General features: G+C 47.0%; 1 protein-coding gene across 3 annotated transcripts in view; it reads left to right on the plus strand.

Moving 5' to 3' along the window:
* ESRRB (estrogen related receptor beta) overlaps positions 1-15643 on the plus strand; it is a 134519-nt gene extending 118876 nt beyond the window's left edge. For all 3 annotated transcript variants that reach the window (XM_075503299.1, XM_075503298.1, XM_075503300.1), the window contains 2 exons: positions 4615-4884; positions 11218-15643. In XM_075503299.1, coding sequence (XP_075359414.1) covers positions 4615-4884; positions 11218-11462 — 515 coding nt within the window. In that variant the 3' untranslated portion in view covers positions 11463-15643. The remainder of the gene's footprint in view (positions 1-4614; positions 4885-11217) is intronic.
* Positions 15644-19116: the final 3473 nt, after the last annotated feature.

Consider the following 19116-nt stretch of genomic DNA (forward strand, 5'->3'; position numbering starts at 1 on the left):
ACACCCGTCACTAGTGCTGGAATCCATCTGGGGCTGATTCATCACAAGTGGGGTTACAGTGGTGATTAGGGAACTCAGCCTGGATTGCTCTACTAACCCAGTACTTGGGGTGTTAACAGAAATGGTTTTAATGCAATGCAATTAGCTGCTACAGCTGCCCAGTGAGGTGCTGTTGTATGTTCTTTTAACCTTGGCTATTTCTGTTCATGCAGGGTGCCCAGCTGTAGTTCCCTAGCTTGTGGCTGTGGGATGAGTGTGGGATGCTCAGCTCCAAGTTCCTACAGAGTTTTCCAACCTGCCATGGTGATATTATCCCAGAACAGAAGTATAGTAGAGATTACTCCTGCACTCTGAAAGGGACTCTTCCTCTCCTTTCTGACAGGCAGGACATACCTGCCATCATCTCAATTTTCTCTGTGTATTTTCTTTTCCTGTCAAAGGCCCTGCAACATGGTAACAGCCATCAGCCTGGCACAGTTCAGACCAGCAGCACTATTATATTATAACAGGACTGTGTGTACAGGAGGGAGCTCAGGGATTGTTACACAAGGGAGCAGTACCGAGAAACAAACATAATAAAAGACAGTTCATAAAAATGGAACAAAATACCCTATAGTTCTGAAACAAGTATGAAACATACTGAGTTAGGCAGCAAGGGGGCAGAGCAGGGCAGGGCCAGGAGGCTGCCAGGTGTCTAGATTATCCATGCCCCATATTTCTGCCTTCCAAGGATTTTCAGCAAAACAGGACATTGCTTCCCATGTGCATGAACTCTTGGACAGAGCGAGATGGACAAAGGAACAAAAGTCACATATCCCTGCCTTGTGTTCACACTGGAATTGCTAAAGAACAGTCTGACATTAAAGTCATACCAACCCTTCGGGATCCCAGTTGTCAGCACAAACTTCTGCCCCACAGGGTTAGCAAATAAGATCAGTTAAGCTTAAAGACACTCTCCTATGATAACAAGAAAGCATGATTTAATGGTGTTTAGAAAATGTTATTAGCTCAATAGCCTTATTAGCCATTAGCTCAAAAGCCACGCTTAGCCATTGTGGAGTTGTCCCCTTCTGTATGAGGCCCACTACTCACCCTCCCCCTGTGCTAATTGTCTTTGAACAACATCTACCTTTTCTGCATGCCTTGGTGCAGGGAGACAAGACTTCTGTCGAGGGGTGACGTCGAAGGCTCTCCCAGGGTAGCTGTTGTGCCGTTCTCACTAGGAAGACGATAGTACTAGCACAGAATGAAATATGGCAAGTGGAGTGACAGCAGCTGTGTCTGGAGTGGCCTCAGATCCTATAATTACATCTCCCTTTATTACCTCTGCTAATGGCCCTCCAGGATGACAGAAATGATAATAAATTAACAGATTATGAACTCCACTTGCCACAAATTATGTGACTTTTTTTTTTTTTAATTCTGGGAGCTCCCACTGCCAAACCACTGGAAAAAAAAAAAATCACAAAAAATAAACCTGAATGTCACATCAGCTATTGCAAATAAAGCAGCTTTTCTCAAGCTGCACCTGGGAAGGAGGGAAACATGCATGCAGCTCTGTGCTAGAGACAGAAGGTCCTCTTTTGGGAGCCTAGGGATGGTAGTGGAGCATTCAGCACCTTTCAGGATAAGACCTGAGAAAAGCAGCAAGAAACAGATCACTAAGGGCACTTTCTGGATGCTGTGCCACCAAACAGCTCAGGAATGCAAAAGGGCTGGATTCTAGCAATTCCTGGGAGCTGTAACATGGCGAGGCAGTTGAATTTCACAACTAGAGGTTCTCCAGTGTCATAAACCTATAATAGCAAGCCTGTGGTTTTGGACAGGTGACATTAACATCTACCTTTCCTGATCTCAAGTTTTATAGCATGGGAGACCCCAGGTTATATGATCTTCCCTTGTCTGCACAGACTGCAATGATACAGGCACAGTCCTCCAGCCCTTGCATTCTACATGTGTAAACACTGGAGAAAAAGGGTCCCAATTCTGTCAGATGTTTCCAGTCCAGGCTTGGCACTACAGCACTCCCTCCCTCATGCCCGCCTGCTGGAATTGGAGTCCTTGGCTACCTTGGAGTGCTTCTGGCAGGAGGCTTTCCCAGGTGGGTAGGGCAATTGCAGCTAGCTCTTCTGTTCTCCTTGGCACAGGGTAAAGCATGGTCTCTCCTGTGCAATTCCCACCTGCCATAACTGCCTCTGGGAAAGAGTGATTAACAGAGATACTGGATGTACAAGCTACTGCTAGGGTTAAGTCAATTTTTCTACTTTATTCTCTAGCAGAAAGCATAAGCCATGTCTGTCCCGAATCCTCTCACTCTACTACATGACTGTTTCTCAATCTTTAACAAATTTTGTTGGCAGACTGCAGTGAGGTGATGGCATAACCCCTTTTGTAATCCAGATGGGGAACAAAGATGCAAAAAGGCCACGTGACTGACCCAGAAACTGGACTTAAGGCAGCAGCCTAAATGCTGGGCTGTTCTCCATGGTCAGAGCTAGGAGTGACCAAAGGAGAGATTCCAGGTGCTAGAGACTGTGACAGTGGCTGTGCACAGCACCATTACCCCTCTCTCAGGGCTAATCTCATCAGTTCCCTGTGCAGCAAGCGGGAGACCTGGGGAGACAGAATCCCAAGCCTTTGAGCTGCATCAGCCTGCACTTGGACTCAGTCAGGAGGGCTGCACTCAGGAGCAGCACAGTACTGACTGCAGGAGGTAAGGGGCAGAAGGGTGAGGCAAAGGATGAGGCACCCCTGAAGTACTCACAGCCTGAGCAAGGGGTGGGATTCACCAGGTGCAGGGCTACGTGGAGCTCAGGCTGTGCTGTACAGGAATCAGTCTCACAGTCATGGAGCTGGATTTGCAGCTCTTCTCTCCAGTAGCCTGGACTCCTCTTTAGCTGTTCCCTCTGGCACTCCTCCCCAATGGTTTATTGATTCTTCCCTCCCACCCACTGCTCCCCTCAGACCTTGCACACACAACACGTGACAGCTGATTGGTATCTGTTAATTAATGTGGCCTCGGGCCTCTTTTCTATTCAGTGGCCTGATAAGGGAAATTGGATGTCCAAGGGCTGCCAGGCCATTATCACCCTTTGCTTCCCCTGGCAACACAAACACAAAACATGGCATAGTGATAAATAAATACCACTAACCCACCCTTCTGCCTTCCCTTCCCCAGCAGAGATAGTGCAGATAGAAAAAGAGAACCCACAGTCAGTCAATATAGCAATCATCAGCTCTTTTGTTAATTGCCAACTTGATAACAAGAGAAATCAAATGATCATCATGGTGGCTGGCTACCTAGGCCCCAGTGCGGGGCCAAGAACTGTGAGCAGGGAGGGCTGTGGGATAAAGGAGTCCTGCTGAGCCTAGCACACAGCCTGTGGGACTGGGAGGCTCCTGGGCAGAGTCTAATGAGCTCGCAGGCCTCTTGGTGAGCCCCGAGGCTTAATAAGCATCTGGGGAGAAAACTGGCAGGGGAGGCTGGTGGAGCATTGCCCCCCCAGCTGAGGGGTGCCTGGGTGTCCCATTCTCTCACAGCCCTGGGGACCTTTAGATGCAAGGAGCTGCCAAAAGGCACAGTCACTGCCTGTCAGTGGTGGGCAGGAGCTGCCTAGATGGGACCACTGTGCTCAGCATCCCTATCTGTAATGGCTGTTGCACAGTGCCCATCCCCCAGGATCTTTCATGGTCTGGCCTTCAAGGGTGCCTGGTACTGAGGACATAACAGACACAGCTTTCCTTCCCATGCACTTTTTTTTCCCTCGGGGCACACAGCACCTCTGTGTTTCGGCCTCTCCACTTTCTCAAGTGGGCTCTGGGGCTGTCAGGGGGGTCTCTCTCCAGATGGTGATTGCTCTTTCTGTATTTGAGGAGAATGACTTGGTTCACTGCTGGGTGCTGGTTCCATTGCTACTGGGTTTGGCTCTGATTTAGGTACTTGTATGGCACCATAAAGGTATTTTTGACACTGGGTAGGGTTGTTGGCTGTGAGGTGCAGAAAGCTGATGGTGTGGAGCTCAGGGAGTGATGAGGAATAGAAGAGGATTTTGTTCACAGATGTATTCATGTTTTGAATATATTCCAGTGCTCTGTTGTGGCAGGGCCTCTTCTTATGTTGGCTAAAATGAGAGATTATGGTATGCTTGTAATTCAGGCCTGTGTCATTCCCTCCTATCCCATCAGAAGCCCTCTTTTCTGCTATCTGGAGCTCTTCTCTGCTCTTTGGTCAGCTGGGGCAGACTAAATAGGCTGCAGCACAAAACTACAAAGGAACAGTGAGCAGGATGAAAACAGGTACAAAACGCTGCTATAGAAGAAGCAAGAGATAATTAAAAAGAGGTTATCATTAACCTTGGGTTGCCATAAATGCAGTCAGAGCATCAAGACTCCTGTGTAAGGCTGTGGGTGGGCATGGGAGCGACGAGACGGGTAGGGTCCACGTGTGCTGATTGCCACAGAGACAGGGTCTCTTTAGTAAGCTTTTTTTCTTTTTGAAAGCAGCAGCCCATGGGGGAGAGTGCTTGCGGTGAATCCCAGGGAAACTAAGGACCCCAGGCTCCTAGAGACTTTGCTGCATACCCATTTGACCCTGCTTGTCTTTTGTTCTGTCAGGGTTCTCCAACCTCTCCCTTGGGGACCAAATGAGCCTCCTGCAGAGCGCCTGGATGGAAATCCTCATCCTGGGCATTGTGTACCGCTCCCTGCCGTATGAGGACAAGCTTGTCTATGCTGAGGACTACATCATGGATGAAGAGCACTCTCGTCTGACAGGGCTGCTGGAGCTCTACCTGGCCATCCTACAACTGGTGCGCCGCTACAAGAAGCTCAAGGTGGAAAAGGAGGAGTTTGTCACGCTCAAAGCTCTGGCCCTCGCCAACTCAGGTACAGCCCTGGCCCAGCCAGCCTCACAAGTCAAGGCCCACGCTGTTATCTGGCTTGGGAGGAAACTAGAGCCTAGTGCCTGAGACTGTGCTCTGTCTGTGTCATGCAACATCCTCAAAGCTCCTTTCTGTCCACAGAGCAGGACCTAAGCTGGAGAGCAGGGAGAAATGAGGCTTGCTGCTGCTAGAGCCCCAACTGTGCTCCAGCCCTGTATTAGGGAGCGGAGCCAGGCAGGGATGGGCTGGCCACTGGTTTCTGGCAGTAAAAGAAAGGCTGTGGAACCCTTCTCCATTAGCAAGCTGACTCCAGTGCCGTGAGTTCAGAAAACGGGATGTGGGCCGTGCCTGCATCCACTTCCGTAGTGTTGGTCAGTTACAGCAAACAGGGAAACCCTGGTCCCAATTTCAAATCCCACAAAAAGCTGTGGGATTGGGGCTGCCTGGTTCTGTCCTGGAGCTGTTCGGTGACCACAGACACTGAATTGCCCTTTAACTGGGAGACAGTGTGGATCTGGATGGTAGAGAGTAAGACATGCTGGCAGAAGCCTGTTCTGTTTTCTCTAGTGAAGAGGATGAGAAAGGCCAGGGTCCTCAGCCCAGTGCCTTCCATCTTAGTCTGGGGATGGCTGCAGCGCTCAGTCCAGCAGGCTGTGAGAGACACAAGAGGTGCTCTATGCTGCACTGATGTTGCACAAAAGCCAGACATGTATTAGCTCACTAGTCCCTTCCGAAAGGGAAACTGCTAAAGCTACTGTGTGACGAGGGCTCCCTCTACATCCCTTGAGTCTCATTGTCTCACATCAGATCTTGCTGAACTGCATCATGCAGGTCACAGAATTCACCCTTGCAGCCCAGCAGTGAGTCCAATATCTGTGTTTGGCTAAAGCCGCCTTCCAGAAAGACACCCAGTGTAAAGCTGAAGGGATTAAAAGAGGGGGAATCTACATCTTTCATGGTAGCTGACTCTAATAATTAATCATTCTCTCATTAAAAAAAAAAAAAGGCACCATAACGTCAGTCTGCTTGAGTTCAGCCTCCAGATACTGGTCTTTGTTGAGCTGTGTGTTATGACTCCAGGTCTTTTTACATCTGACACGATAAAGTTCCTGTTGCATAGTTGCATTCCTTGGCTATAGATACATTACTTCAAGTGTAAGCAAGTGGTCCAGAATGCTGTGAGGCTGTCCTATCCTCACCATTTTATACCATTCTGTTCCTCTTTGCCATCCATACTTCTTAGCAGCAGCAATTTAAAAGAAAAAAAGAAAAATTACTTACAGCTCATTGATAAAAATGTTCAGTAGCATCTGGTTTTTTACTGATCCCTGTGGATTTCCACTAGAAAACTCCTCCTTCAGGGATGATTCACCACTGATGCTACTTTGAGATCTGTCATCTAGCCAGTTACTAATCAATTGAAAGTGTGCTTTATTGATATTGCATAGTGCTAATTTTTTAATGAGAATGTCCTGTGGTGCTAAGCCAAGTGCCTTATAAAAGCCTAAGTCTATTATATCTATGCAGTTAACTTTATCAACCAAACTTGTAATCTCATCAGACAGTGCAATCAGGTTTGCTTGACAAGACCTCTATTCCAAAGTATCGTGTTGACTGGCAGTAGTTGTAATACCATTTTATAAGTCTTAATTGAACATCACTTTTTTTTCTCCCCTTTATTTTGCCCTGGTTCACATCGGGCTAGCATGGAAATTATCAGATAAGACCTAGGAAAATATGTGCATCATTAGAACTTTTCCAGTCATCTTGAATTTCTCAAAATAGTAAGACTTGTTAATCATTAATCTGCCCTAGATGGGCCTCAGCCAGCAATTTTAGAACTCTTAAAGCCAAGTTATCCAGCTCTGCTGTTTTCTGTGAAGTTTGTCCCTAACAGATGTCTAACATCTTCTTCCATAAACAACAGACTAAGAAGTCTTCATCATCTTCATATGACACAGGTACATGATGCTTCTTTTTTCTAAACAGGACAGAAATACTCACTGAGGACTTCTGTCTCCTCTGCACTGCTATTAATAGTTTAATCATCTCCAGGTGAAAAAAGCCCCCCTACAAATGATCATTTTTCTTCTATTTCTTAAATATTTATAAAACTTCTTTATTGTCCTTAGCCCTTCCAGCCATGGATTTTCCTCCGATGTCCTTCACTTCCCTTATCGATTTTCTACACTTCATAACTTCTGATTCATATAAATTGCTATCTAGGTCCCTTTTTCAATTTCTCATATATTGCTTTTTTACCTCTAATTGCTGCCTTCACTTTGCCACTGAACCAGGATGGGCAGATGGCCAAGACTGGCCTCTCTCGATTGTGGGATGGTGGCTTTTGGCAATGTAATCAACTCTTGTTAAAGAACCTGCCTCCTGTCTACCAGGAAGGTCACAAGATTAAACAGGGAGGAGGGCTCCTCAGAGAGGCTGAAGTGCTAAGGTAGTGGTGGTGACAGGGTAAGTGCCACACCGGGACATTTATCTGGCCCATGCTATGAGCAGACGTACTGCAGGACCTGAGCCTTGGTGCTGTCAAGTTCCTCATGGTGCAACAGAAGCACTCTCTGCTGATGTTGCTCACTGTGCTGTCAGGACTAAGCTCACGGTAAGCCTTATGGGAGAGTCTGTATCAGGAGTGGGGAAACACTGAGCAAAGACAGCGCAGAACAACCAACACTCATCAGCTGCTTTGGGGTTCTGCTTCCAGTGCTGTGGAGTAAAGAAACCAAGGAAAGGGTCAGGAGGCACAGGACAAAGCATGTTCTCAGCTGGATGGGAAAAGCCATTCTGACTTCACTAGTTTCTCCTAGCGCAGCTAGAAGTGCAGCTATGTAGGAACATAATCCACACAACCCCTGCTTTGTTATTTGTATTGAAACGTATGAAAGGATGAGATCTCATTTTTCACGTCATTAAAGCCTCTCACAACACACATAAGGAAGCTAGAATAAGGCAAGTGTCTTTTTCTAATGTAACCTTCACACTCTTTTAATATAAGGTTTTTTTCTTAGTATATTTTTAACATGGAGTAAGCTTGCAGAACCTGCATGTATGTGCTTGCATGCAAACAGCTGATTCCTAAAATGGTAGGAATGCGGACTACCTCTGGGCCAGGCCTCAGCTCCCTTGGGTCAGAGACAGGATTTAAAGCTGAGCACTTAGATTAGCACCTGTGCTGCCTAGACCTGTTTTCTGCCTTGCCTCCCATATAGATAAACTCCTGAATTTCCCCTATCCCTGCTGGGTGTAATTGTTCATGCAACCCAACTTCTAGGGACTTTCCTCTCTTCCATGCAGCCCCGTGTATATTGACCCTTTGTTTCGAGGAATTAAAACAAATGAAAACAGAAGTGGGAGCTCACTCGCTCTTCACTGGAGAAGCTGACAATAGGCTGACCTTGCCAGAGCTGTGGCTGATCTGAGTCCTCAGTGCAGTGCACCAAGGACACACCTGCTGGGACTGGCAAAGATAATTCAAGTGAACTCTGTCTTTAGTAGGTGCATCTTAGAGAGCTGAGAAATGAATTCTTAATGCCCAGAGCAGCAGGCAAGTCCAAACAATATGATCACCCATTTTTTGACAGAGTAGGGGTGCTGTAGACTTAACTTGTTACCCTTCAGAGCCAGCATTCCCTTCTTAGGCATTCCTAGGTTCTCTTTCCTCAGGAACACAAATTGATCAACCTGTGTATTGAAAAGCTGTCCAGGTTAGCATACAGCACATGTTCAGTTAAGGACATCCCAGACTGGCCAAACTTTATTTCCCCTTTTTCCCCCCAATACATTTTAGTGCTGAGATAGAGTGAACAAGGTGTGGATCTGGCAAGGGGATGTGTAGCAAATTCTGTACTAATGGGTCCTGTGAGGGCCCTGCTCCTCCTGCTCCTGCTAGAAGCTGCAAGAAGAGAGTTAAGTGAGGAGGCAGTGGGCCTTGTCCGTTCTCACACCTGCCCTGTACCCCATGTCAGCAGTGCTGGAGAAGGGCTCCTGACATGAAGCCTGACTTCTAGAAGGCCAGCTGACCCTCAGGGACATGGTCAGGCAGCCTCCCTCCACCTCAGTGCTCTGACAGCTGTAAAAATTCATAGCTATTGATTTTGTAATTAACAGTTTATCAATGCCATCGACACCAGCTCACTGATGGATTGCAAGGAAATTAATCCTGCAATGTTATTTTATTTTTCGCAGTCAGCTGCCAATTTTGAGCTTCTTTCAGCAAAGAGTGGGGGGGTGGGGCAGGCTTTGATCTTTATTTCCCCAATTCCTCTCCCTGTATATGTCTAGTTATTTAGTGCTGTTAAGTCTCATCACCTTACAGAAGTCAGGTGGCAGAAGGGCACAGCTTTGGCATTCTGTCTACTGTACAACAGCATCAGTACCCAAAACCAGAGCACCCACTTTGACCTGAAGCATGGCTCATTGTCTGGTGCTTCCAGCACCCGCTGGGATCTGCAGACTCTGATGGGCTCTTGAGAGATGTGTGATTACTTCTCCCCCTTGTGCCCCTAACCAGGAGGACATTAAGCAGAAAGGCTGGAGGAGATTTCTCTCCAAGCTCCAGCTCTTGATGCTTCAGTCTCCAAAATAACCTCTGCAACTTGGCTGGAAACAGATCCCCCTCGCTTCTGGAGGGTGCATGGAAATTTTCCAGAGGTGCTGCCTGGCTGGGAGAAGCCGCCAGACTGACTCAGCAACAAGCTTCTCCCTCCCTGCTTTTCAGAATCAACCTCTGTGGCTAGCTCAGGTCACTGTGATGACCTACCAACCCTTCTCTGAGCTTCTTTGCCTGGTCTCTTGGATACAAAAAGCAAACGCAGCAAGAACAATCCTTCCTCAGTAGGCTTCTTGGAAATACAGCCCTTTAATATCCTCTAATTAATGCGTTCCTTCTTAAACAGCTTTCTTGCTAGACATGATATTTTCCCAACTGTTGTAATACTTTATAAATCATGCATAAAATAGCATTTACTGTACATGTATCTTATGAAATTAACAGTCTCTAATTCATGTTGCGCTCTCCATAGAGATGACAGATTGCTAGAGAGATTTTGGTGCTTCAGCCAGCTTTCCTCCCCTTCACTGCTGTTACACTGAGGAACCCATGTCCTCACATGTGTGTTGTATGTGTGGGGGCTGAGCCAGAGCACTGCCACACTGCAAAGCCCAGCTGCAGAGGCAGATGGTGCAACTACATGTGTGCATGTGTGCTTGCTGTAGTGTCCCTTTGCTGCTGCTTCTGGATTCATTGGCCTGTAGCAGGAATCTTTATCAATGGGTTCAGTATCGATTAAAAGTCTCTGAACAATGAAGACAAGGGAACAGTGTCTCCAGCTCTGTCAGGGTTGTAAGAAAGAAGCAAGTATCAGCAAGATGAAAAGGAGAAAAACCGTCAGTGATGCTGTGCCTGGTTAGCTTCTCTAATCTAACCTCTCTGCTCTTTGGTGCTGCCTCCTGTCACCATGACTTACCCACAAGTTTAGCAGCCTGTGTTCGACTCAGGTTCCCCAGCTCGAATCTGGACTGTGTCACTACCAGCTACCTTTGCCTCAAGAGACACACCAAGGAGATGCACTAGCCTCGCAAACCTGCTAGCCCCTCCAGCAGCTTGTGGAAATCTAACTGGCAGCCTAAGGGAAGAGGCCTTGCAAGAGGTGCAGGTTTCCCTTACGAAGCAGGGAGCTCCCTGAGCAGCTGCTGGCAGTCTCTGAAAACGGGCATACGCACAAAGGTGGGGCTGGCAACACCCCTGGGCACACTGGTTGTGACCTACTGGGGCTTTTCTGTCTTGCTGACACCCTGAGCAGCTGCATGGCAATTAGGCAGTTTAGACAGATGAAGCGCTATAGCAGTGTTAATTATTCTTAATGAGATTGCTCCCAAGCGGCAGCACAGCAGCTGCTGCCCCTTGCAGGGTGACTCTCCCCATAAGGAGCATGGAGGGCAACTGAATGTGCAAGTCACAAAGGCCCCCAGCTGACCCCTGCACAGCCTTGGGGTGGCTGGCAAAATGGGCAGCACACAGGGTGCAATGTGTCACCTACCCCTGGCAAGCTTACTGTCCCTGCACTGCTAGGGCCAACTTGTTGGGCTGACGCTGAACCTCGCAGCAGCAGCACCAACACCTGCCAGCAAGGTGTTTTTTTCCCCTTAAGAAACAAAACAAAACAACACCATCACCACCACTCCCCTAAAAAAAAAAAAAAAACAAAATACAACACCAGAAAAGAAAGAAAAGGAAAGAAAGCATCTTTATCTTCAGGACCATAAAGGATTTCCTTTCTCATGTCTGACTTGTCTGTTTGCTGTCTTTTCTCCCTCCCCCCAGACTCCATGCACATAGAGGACATGGATGCAGTGCAGAAACTCCAGGACCTTCTCCACGAAGCCCTGCAGGACTACGAGCTGAGTCAGCGCAACGAGGAGCCCCGGCGAGCAGGCAAGCTGCTCCTGACCTTGCCCCTCCTGCGGCAGACAGCCGCCAAAGCTGTGCAGCACTTCTACAGCATCAAACTGCAGGGCAAGGTTCCCATGCATAAACTCTTCCTAGAAATGCTAGAGGCAAAGGTCTGACAGCCCCAGCGCCAGCCGACAGTGGCCGGGGAACAAACTAGAAACAAAGATGCAGACAACGGAGCAATCCAAACAGCAGCAGCAGCCACCGCCGGCTTTTATCTCCAATCATTTATTATGGAAGAATTATTTAATGTCTATCTGTCGGCGTGACTGCAGAATCTCGTGTACAGGAGGGGGGAAACTCTTTTAATCAGTCACCTGTTTCTCTTTTTTTCGTTTGTTTTCTCTGTGGGAAATACCAGAATATGCTCTTGCACTTGTTGAGGCGGTCATCGGGGCTTAGCCCCTCCGAGCAGTGATGCTCTCAGCGCTGTCCAGGCCGCCTGCTCCCCAGCTCCCTCCGCCAGTGCTGGAGGGGGAGTGGGGACAGAAGCAGGAAGAGAGGAAGAATAGAGTCAATATAAACTTTATCTGCTGGTGTTGTGAGGGGTCACATAGAAAGGGAAGCAGCCAGGGTCCTTCTTTTTGTCACCTTTCTGGCTCTAACCATAGAGCAGATGCTCCTTTGGAGAAGAGTGCTGCTGGACCTCTCCTGGTCAAAACGGCTGCCTCCCAGGCTCCTCTAGCGACAGCTAACACTTGTACATACAGGCCCCACTTCTTACCGGGAAAGATGCTCCTAACTGTGTAAGATATTCTGCGACCTTGTACAGTGTGTCATTATGCCTGGCTAGTCCCTCCCATGTACAATCCCTGCAGGCCCCTGAAGAGGTAGGATGTATGACCCTGAGAGAATGCAAGTCTCCTTTCCCAGATGGCAAGAAAAAGAGAAAAGAGCCCGATGTTATGCTTCAGTGCTGGGTTGACTGGATAATCTCTGCATCCTCTCCTATGTGGTGCTAACTACAGTTCTTCCACACTTTTCACCCTGTAGTGTATCAAACCTGCCTCTTCAGCTCAGCTGAGTGCCATTCCCCACTCGTTCCTTGTGGCAGAGAACACAAGGCTTTGTCTGCATGGTTACTGCCCAAGTATAAATACACCCCAAACCAAGGCTTTCCTAGACTTCATTAAAGTGATAGCTCTTTGCCTCCACAGAGACTTAGGCTTATTGCCAAATGCTAGTTAGGAATCAAGGGCGCTGCTTTTTGGAGGAGGCAGCTCTTGAGCCTGAGAGATTGCTTTTTTGTGGCAGCCTAGGGAAAAAAATTAGAGGGTGGCATGAAACCCCTGGTATCTCAACTACTGTCTTCCCCTGCCTCATCCCATTATCCTCAACAGCAGCAAAAGAGCTAGCATAGGTTATACCTGGGCCTGGTAGGAGGTTCTCTCGCTGATGGGAGAGCAAATACCTGACCTTGAGGTGGTGGGAGAAGAAGTGGGGGTGTGTTTATTTACTCCTCTCATGTAACCAGGTTCCTGCTGTCTCTAAGCCCTGGTTTAGATCTGCTGCCTAAACTACAACTGCTGCATTCCCAGTAGCCAGAAGGGAATGTGGGTGACTGACAAAACTGGCTGTTGGTATTCTCTGAGATTTTACTTTCTAGGTCACTTAGTTTTGAGCCAGCCTGAGCTGATGAAACCTGAATGTATTGTCTGTTTTGTGGTCAGTGGCATGGCAGTAGAGGTGAGAAAAAGCATCTGATCTACATTTGACATACCATTAGCTCTACTGCCTCTGTTCCCTTCAAGCTTCTGTCCCTTCCTGGCTAGCCCAGGAGAGGGGTGGTGTGGCAGAGGAGTAACTTGCCCCCAGCAGGAAGCCTTCCAAACCAGGGTCGAGGCATGTGATCAGGGAGACACTGGGTGCTTGTTTTCTACGGGAGCAGAATGTGTCAGCAGGGCTGTCAGTGCTGCAGAACAAGGCCCAGGCTAGCTCAGAGACTGGGGCCGCTAACTCATGCTGACCTCTCAGCTCTTGTAGCCAGCCCGCTCCTGGTACTTGAGTTAGTTCAGTTCTATCTCCTTTGAGTTTTCCCTACACTACACAGTCGTAGCTACTCTCACTCATTTTGTACTCACTTGTTAAAGGAATTCAGTCTTGCTTCAGGCACATTAGTAAACCAACAGAGACCTAAGGGGCAGAAGGCACATGGGAGCTGGGACTATTTCCATGCTCACAGTGGTAGCAATTACACAGTGGCCTTGTGCTTTGAACAGATACTTGTGCTCCTCTCCCCATCTGCCAGCTGGGAGGCAGCTGGGGAGAAAATGAGAGGCTTTTGCGCTTGTGATCCCTGTACCCATCTGTGACGGAGAGGGACCAAAGTGAGATGCACACCACCATTACAGAGCTAGCTTGCCATGTGCTGCACCCTGGCAACTCTTTCTGGCTGTGGCATAAATGCTCTCACAAATGTGCTGGGTTGCGCTATCACTTGTAAGTTTGACTCACTTGATCGCTGTTGCTTCCCTGCCGAGTCCCACCCAGCTCAGCCACAGCACGTTGTGTCCCCACCTGCTGTGCAAAGGTAGCTGTCCCAGAATGGGCTGTAAAGATCCTAAGAAGCAATTCTTACTCTGTTGGGCCCTGGCTGGAAAGGTCACTTACAAAAAAAAAAAAAGGCTCTTCCAGCTTTGTTGTATTTAGACTTGGGCCTGCTTTCCAAAACAGGGAGGGAGAACTATCTACAAAACATGATTATGGAGAGCTGCCGAGTTAGCTTCTAGCCCACAGAGATTGCTGGCTATTTAGAATAGGGCTATGGTATGGAGGCAACTCCTGCTTTGGCAGAACAATATAAAGATACCAAATGCATTTTTTTTTCCAGGACCTTCTTTCTCCATTACAGCTGCATAACCTTGAAGCCCATCTGGATATCCCCCATTGCTTGAAGATAATATGCCTGGAAATGTTTGCATTGCTTCTGAAATAGGATGGGAACTGAACCAGACAGTAATTAGCATATATTAATCTCTTTAAGCAAGGAATGCAAACTCTTCCCCAGGAACTGGGACAGAAACACCTGTCTAGATTTAACCCTTAAAAGGCTTGTACCATCTTATATTGGGAACCAGGTCAGGTCTCTTGGGCCCTTCAGACCAGTGCAGGAATCACATGCATCTCTTCCCTGTTATTCTGATCTGCCGTGCATCATTAGTGCTATCATGCTGCCACAACTGAGGAGCACTTCCAGCTACACAGTGAGCTGGCCTTGCAGAGAAGGGTAACATCTTAGTGTAGTCCTCTCAGTGCACTTTGAAGTAGGAAATGGGGCTTCAGCAACTGCTTAGGTCTTTGAATGTTCACAGTCTCTTACAAAAAGGTCTGGAGATGTGGAAGTCGAGACATGAACTAGGAAATGGGTTCTGGGTCAGCGCTCTTTATGCCATCCATTTGTAATATAGGAGTCACAGAGTCAGCGCTGTACAGCTGTCCTTCTACATGGGGCAAAAGATGATGGAGCTTGAGCCTTGGGATGCAAATGGGCTCTATGACTTAAAGAACAGCAAAGCTGTAGAGGTAAGTGTATCAGTGACAGTGAATAAGCATGAAGCCCACGTCCAGCAACTATGGTAAAAGCAGCTCCAGCCCCTGATTTGCATGTATGGATAACAGAAACCATGTACCCGTCAGCTACTACAGAAGGCAATTCTTCCCAAGTGACCAGCTCTTCTGTTTTGGGCACATTCTTCTCTGGGAACAGTGGTGTCTGGCCTGTAATGCGAAACAAATTTCATGGGGATCAATTAAAAGAAACGGTAAAATACCACACAGAATTAGGTTTCTGGGGAAACTTGGGCACTACACCTCTGGCAAAACTGTGAAGCTATAAGAAACTCCCCCACAACAATCAGAACTTTGCAGTATTGCTCATGCTAAGGGGGCATTATTTTTCTTTGTAAGCTGTCATCTTTCGTTTTTAAACTATTACAAATATATAAAATAAAACATGCTGCACCAGAAACATGTAAGCAGCTATTAGAGGGGAAAGTCATTGAGAAAGACCCTAGAATGTAACTTGTTGAGCTTTTATTACCAATCAGAGCTGAGAAAAGAGCTTCCACTTTGTATCCACAAGCTATAATCAATCATATGGCCAAAGGCCACTCTGTTGTTCTTGTGGCTGGGTTCTGTGGAGAAGCCAGAGAGACAGAGGCTGTGAGAATGATGCAGGGAGTTATAGACAGTCAGTGAAATAAACAGTATCTACTTAACTATTATCTGCTCCTAAAAAATAAAAGAAAGAAAAAACCTGTTAAATAAATTGTATTCTTGTGGTACAGGTCATTTCAAACAAAACAAGAAATAAAACACAGAAATGTAAAAACTAACCCAGACAGAGTAATGTTTATTGTGTTTAGGAGCTGCTCCATTCTGTCCCTCGGGATGCACATAGCCCCACAGAAGAGGCTGGGGTGGGGGAAGGCACAATTTGTGCATGCTGCGGAAGGGGAGGAGAGCCCCGGCCCTCTCACTTAGAAACACTCATTTGGTGTTTTCCCATATCCAGAAAAAAATTCTCAGCAAGCTTCTGAGGTTTTGTGAGATTAGCTTTGTTGAGGACTGGTTAGACAGGCACTGTTGTCAGTCTCTGCCACGGACTGGTCTGTTTTTTCCACTCACCCATTTTCTCCCCACATTCTGCACTTCACTGGTGCAAGGAATAAACATGAGCTAGCGATGAAAAAGCCTTGAAGTTGTTCCAGTGAAAAACAAAATCTCTAATCATAAAATAGACCACTGGCTTAAACCCAACAGTGACATCATGAGTGTTGCAAGCATTACAGCAGCTGTCCAGTGCTTATAAAGTGGCTGCAAGTGCTGAAGTAATGGCATTTGCATTGATCTGGTGGTCAGGCGGTGCAGGAGGGCAAGCTCAGGTCTGCTTCAGAAAGCAGAAGGAAACGCATTGTGGTAACTGGGGCAGAGACATGAGAAACAAGGACCCCAGGTTTTTATTCTACCTCTGACTGTATTGAGCACAGACAGCATCACACCCTGTGTAAGCACCACCATCTCCACACACCTCAGCCAACACTGCTAAGGTCCTTCATCCAGGCAATGGCACTCACTGGGATGATGTGTCTAAACCAGGCAACCAAGAGGCCTCTCAGCCTGCCCTCAGGAGGAGGAGGAGGTGGCTGAATTAGTGGTGGCCAGTAGGAAAGGCCATGGGCTAGAAATGAGCTTGACTGAAAAAAACAAGATGAGCACAGAGCTGGAGGTGAAGCACGACACGGTTTTTCTACACTTACAACAGCTATCCCCAGCCCCATAGTCACCACCACCCTGACTGTGACAGGCTCAATCTTTGAACCAACACAATCCCTTTCCAAGTTCACATAGGCACCTCACAGTCTCCCCCATTGCCCACCTGCATCGAGTGCTTAGGCCCTCTGAACGTTGCATCTGTTCACAGAAGGTCTGGATTTGGCCACCACAGTAGGACATTAAAATGGACTTTACTTCAGGTTAAATATACCACAGGGACAGTCAATCTGTGGCTTTGCGAAAGGCAGCAGTTTGGGGTTCTGAAAAGTTTATGTGGCACTGGAGCTGCCAGTGTCGAGCGATTGGTAAGGGTAGCCAGAGGACTGCAGAGAGCCTGGGTCCCACTGGTCTCTTCAAACACCATTCAAGGGACATAAGCTTTCCTCGGTCCCTTACCTCTAAAGTGGCAGCTGCCTTTCTTACACTTCCTGGGCACCCTTCTACTTTGCCTAGGTTTTTTGAGGCTTTCCTTACTTTCCTTACTATTGTTCACTCACAATGGAATTAAAAAAAAAGTGGGGGAGGGAGTTGTCTTTATAGTAAGCACACTGAGCATTGGGGGAACTGAGGACAACCTGAAATCTCCTCTTACTGGAAAGCTTCACAGGAAATACTAGAAAAATATTCTATTTTCTCTGATTACCTGGGGAGGGAAGGAGGTTTCTTTACTAATCAATGTTGAGTTCTCTAGACATGTTTCTCCCCCCTGAGTTAAAGGCATGTTTAACTGCTGGGATATGTGGGATATGTTCTTAAGCTCCAAATGTTAAAACATGATTGCAGTAGTTGTTTGTGGCTACCTGCACACAAAATAAAATGAAAACCAACAGGATTTTTCTCTTTCGGGCTAAGGTATCACACAGGGAATCAAAGCAAACATAAACTGATGTACAGAAAACTTCAGTGTTCAACTTTCCAGTAACAGAAAGCTGGAGAGGTTGTGCTGTGTGCCTGGCTTGCTTTACAAAGACATTCTCTCTCATTGCAACCAATTTGAACTGACACCATGGCAAAACCCGAACACCTGTGCCTGGGGAGCAGGAGGACTAGCCTAGCAGTGTGCTGGGGTGGCTGGAAGAGGCAGAGGCTGATAAGTGACTAATGCGAGTTGGGTTTAGAAAGCACAAGGATGGTTCAGCAAAACACAAAAGCCCTGATCCAAAACACTGCTGCCAGCCAGCCAAAAACAATAGCCTTGCTCCAAAAGAACTGCAGCCAGCGAGTCTCTTTACATTTGTGCTAATCAGCTTTGAGAGGCCCATCATGCTTCTGGTCTTTGTGTGCTTCCTTCCACAGGGCTTGGGTGAGGCTAGAAAAGTCTTAGCAGCATCAAAATAATTATAAGTAGGAGTGAAGTCACAGGAAAGACCAGAACTCGCCAAAGGCTCAAAGCATCTTCTGGACGAAAAACTGAGAAGACAGACAACAGCTACCACTGACACATCACAGATTTGCTAAAGACTTCAGTGCTTCACTGAGCCCTTCATAAATCTAATGTCACACGCTGACTACAACCATCTCTTGGCAGTGCGCACAGCACATGCAGAAACAGCTGTATTGGTTCAGACCACGGGCCCATTTAGGCCACTGCCCTCTCTCTGCTGAAGTGGCCAGCAGCAGATGACCAGGGGAGAACATAAAAACACGGCAAGGAGGTATAATTAAGTCTCCCAGTGATTTAAGATTAGAGATGAGGTCTTTGCATTTAATAACCCCCAATTATTTTTCTTGCATTAATTTCTCCAGTCCCATTTTCAACCACAACAAGCGTTCAGCCCCCGCAGCACCCTGCAGCAATGGGTTCCACGGACCAGTGCTCAAAGAAGTATCTCCTTTGCCTGTTCTGAACATGCCATCAGCTCCTCCTATTTCATGCTCCTACAGCTTGTATTAGAAGACGAACCAGTCCCCTGCTCACTTTTCCCTACCATTCACAATCTAGCTCTCTTGATCTCACTCACAGTCATTTCTTTTCAGGGAAGAAGTAGAGCTGCCAGCCTTACCCCTTCACTGGGTACACACTGCATCAATTAAGTTAGGAAAATGTGATAATGAGAAAGGCAAATGGCTGCCTTCCACCACTTGATCTTGATGCTTTAAAGACAAGTATGAAAACCTAGTCCCTATCTGAGATACAAAGACAGATACAGACCTCTCTTTCTGTAGCTATCTACTCATGAACATACACACTCATTGCATCTCCTAGTTATGCTTTCATTTACAGCACTAGTGGAGTTCACATTTACCTTCAAAATAGCTTAGAAACAAGATTAGCCTATTTAAACCGTATTTTCCTAACAATAATAACAATAACAGATCGGAATCCTTCCTCCTTTACATGGATGCAGCCTTTTCCCCAATAGGCCTTTTTTCTCTTTTTCATCCATCTGAAACAAACAGAGGAAACTAAAAAGGCACCTTGGCCTTTCTCTGATATAATCCTTTTATTATAACACAAATGAATGTTTTAAAAACAGAATATTTTAATGCATTCCT

The sequence above is a fragment of the Mycteria americana genome, chromosome 5, assembly GCF_035582795.1.
Source record: "Mycteria americana isolate JAX WOST 10 ecotype Jacksonville Zoo and Gardens chromosome 5, USCA_MyAme_1.0, whole genome shotgun sequence".
Classification (NCBI taxonomy): domain Eukaryota; kingdom Metazoa; phylum Chordata; class Aves; order Ciconiiformes; family Ciconiidae; genus Mycteria; species Mycteria americana.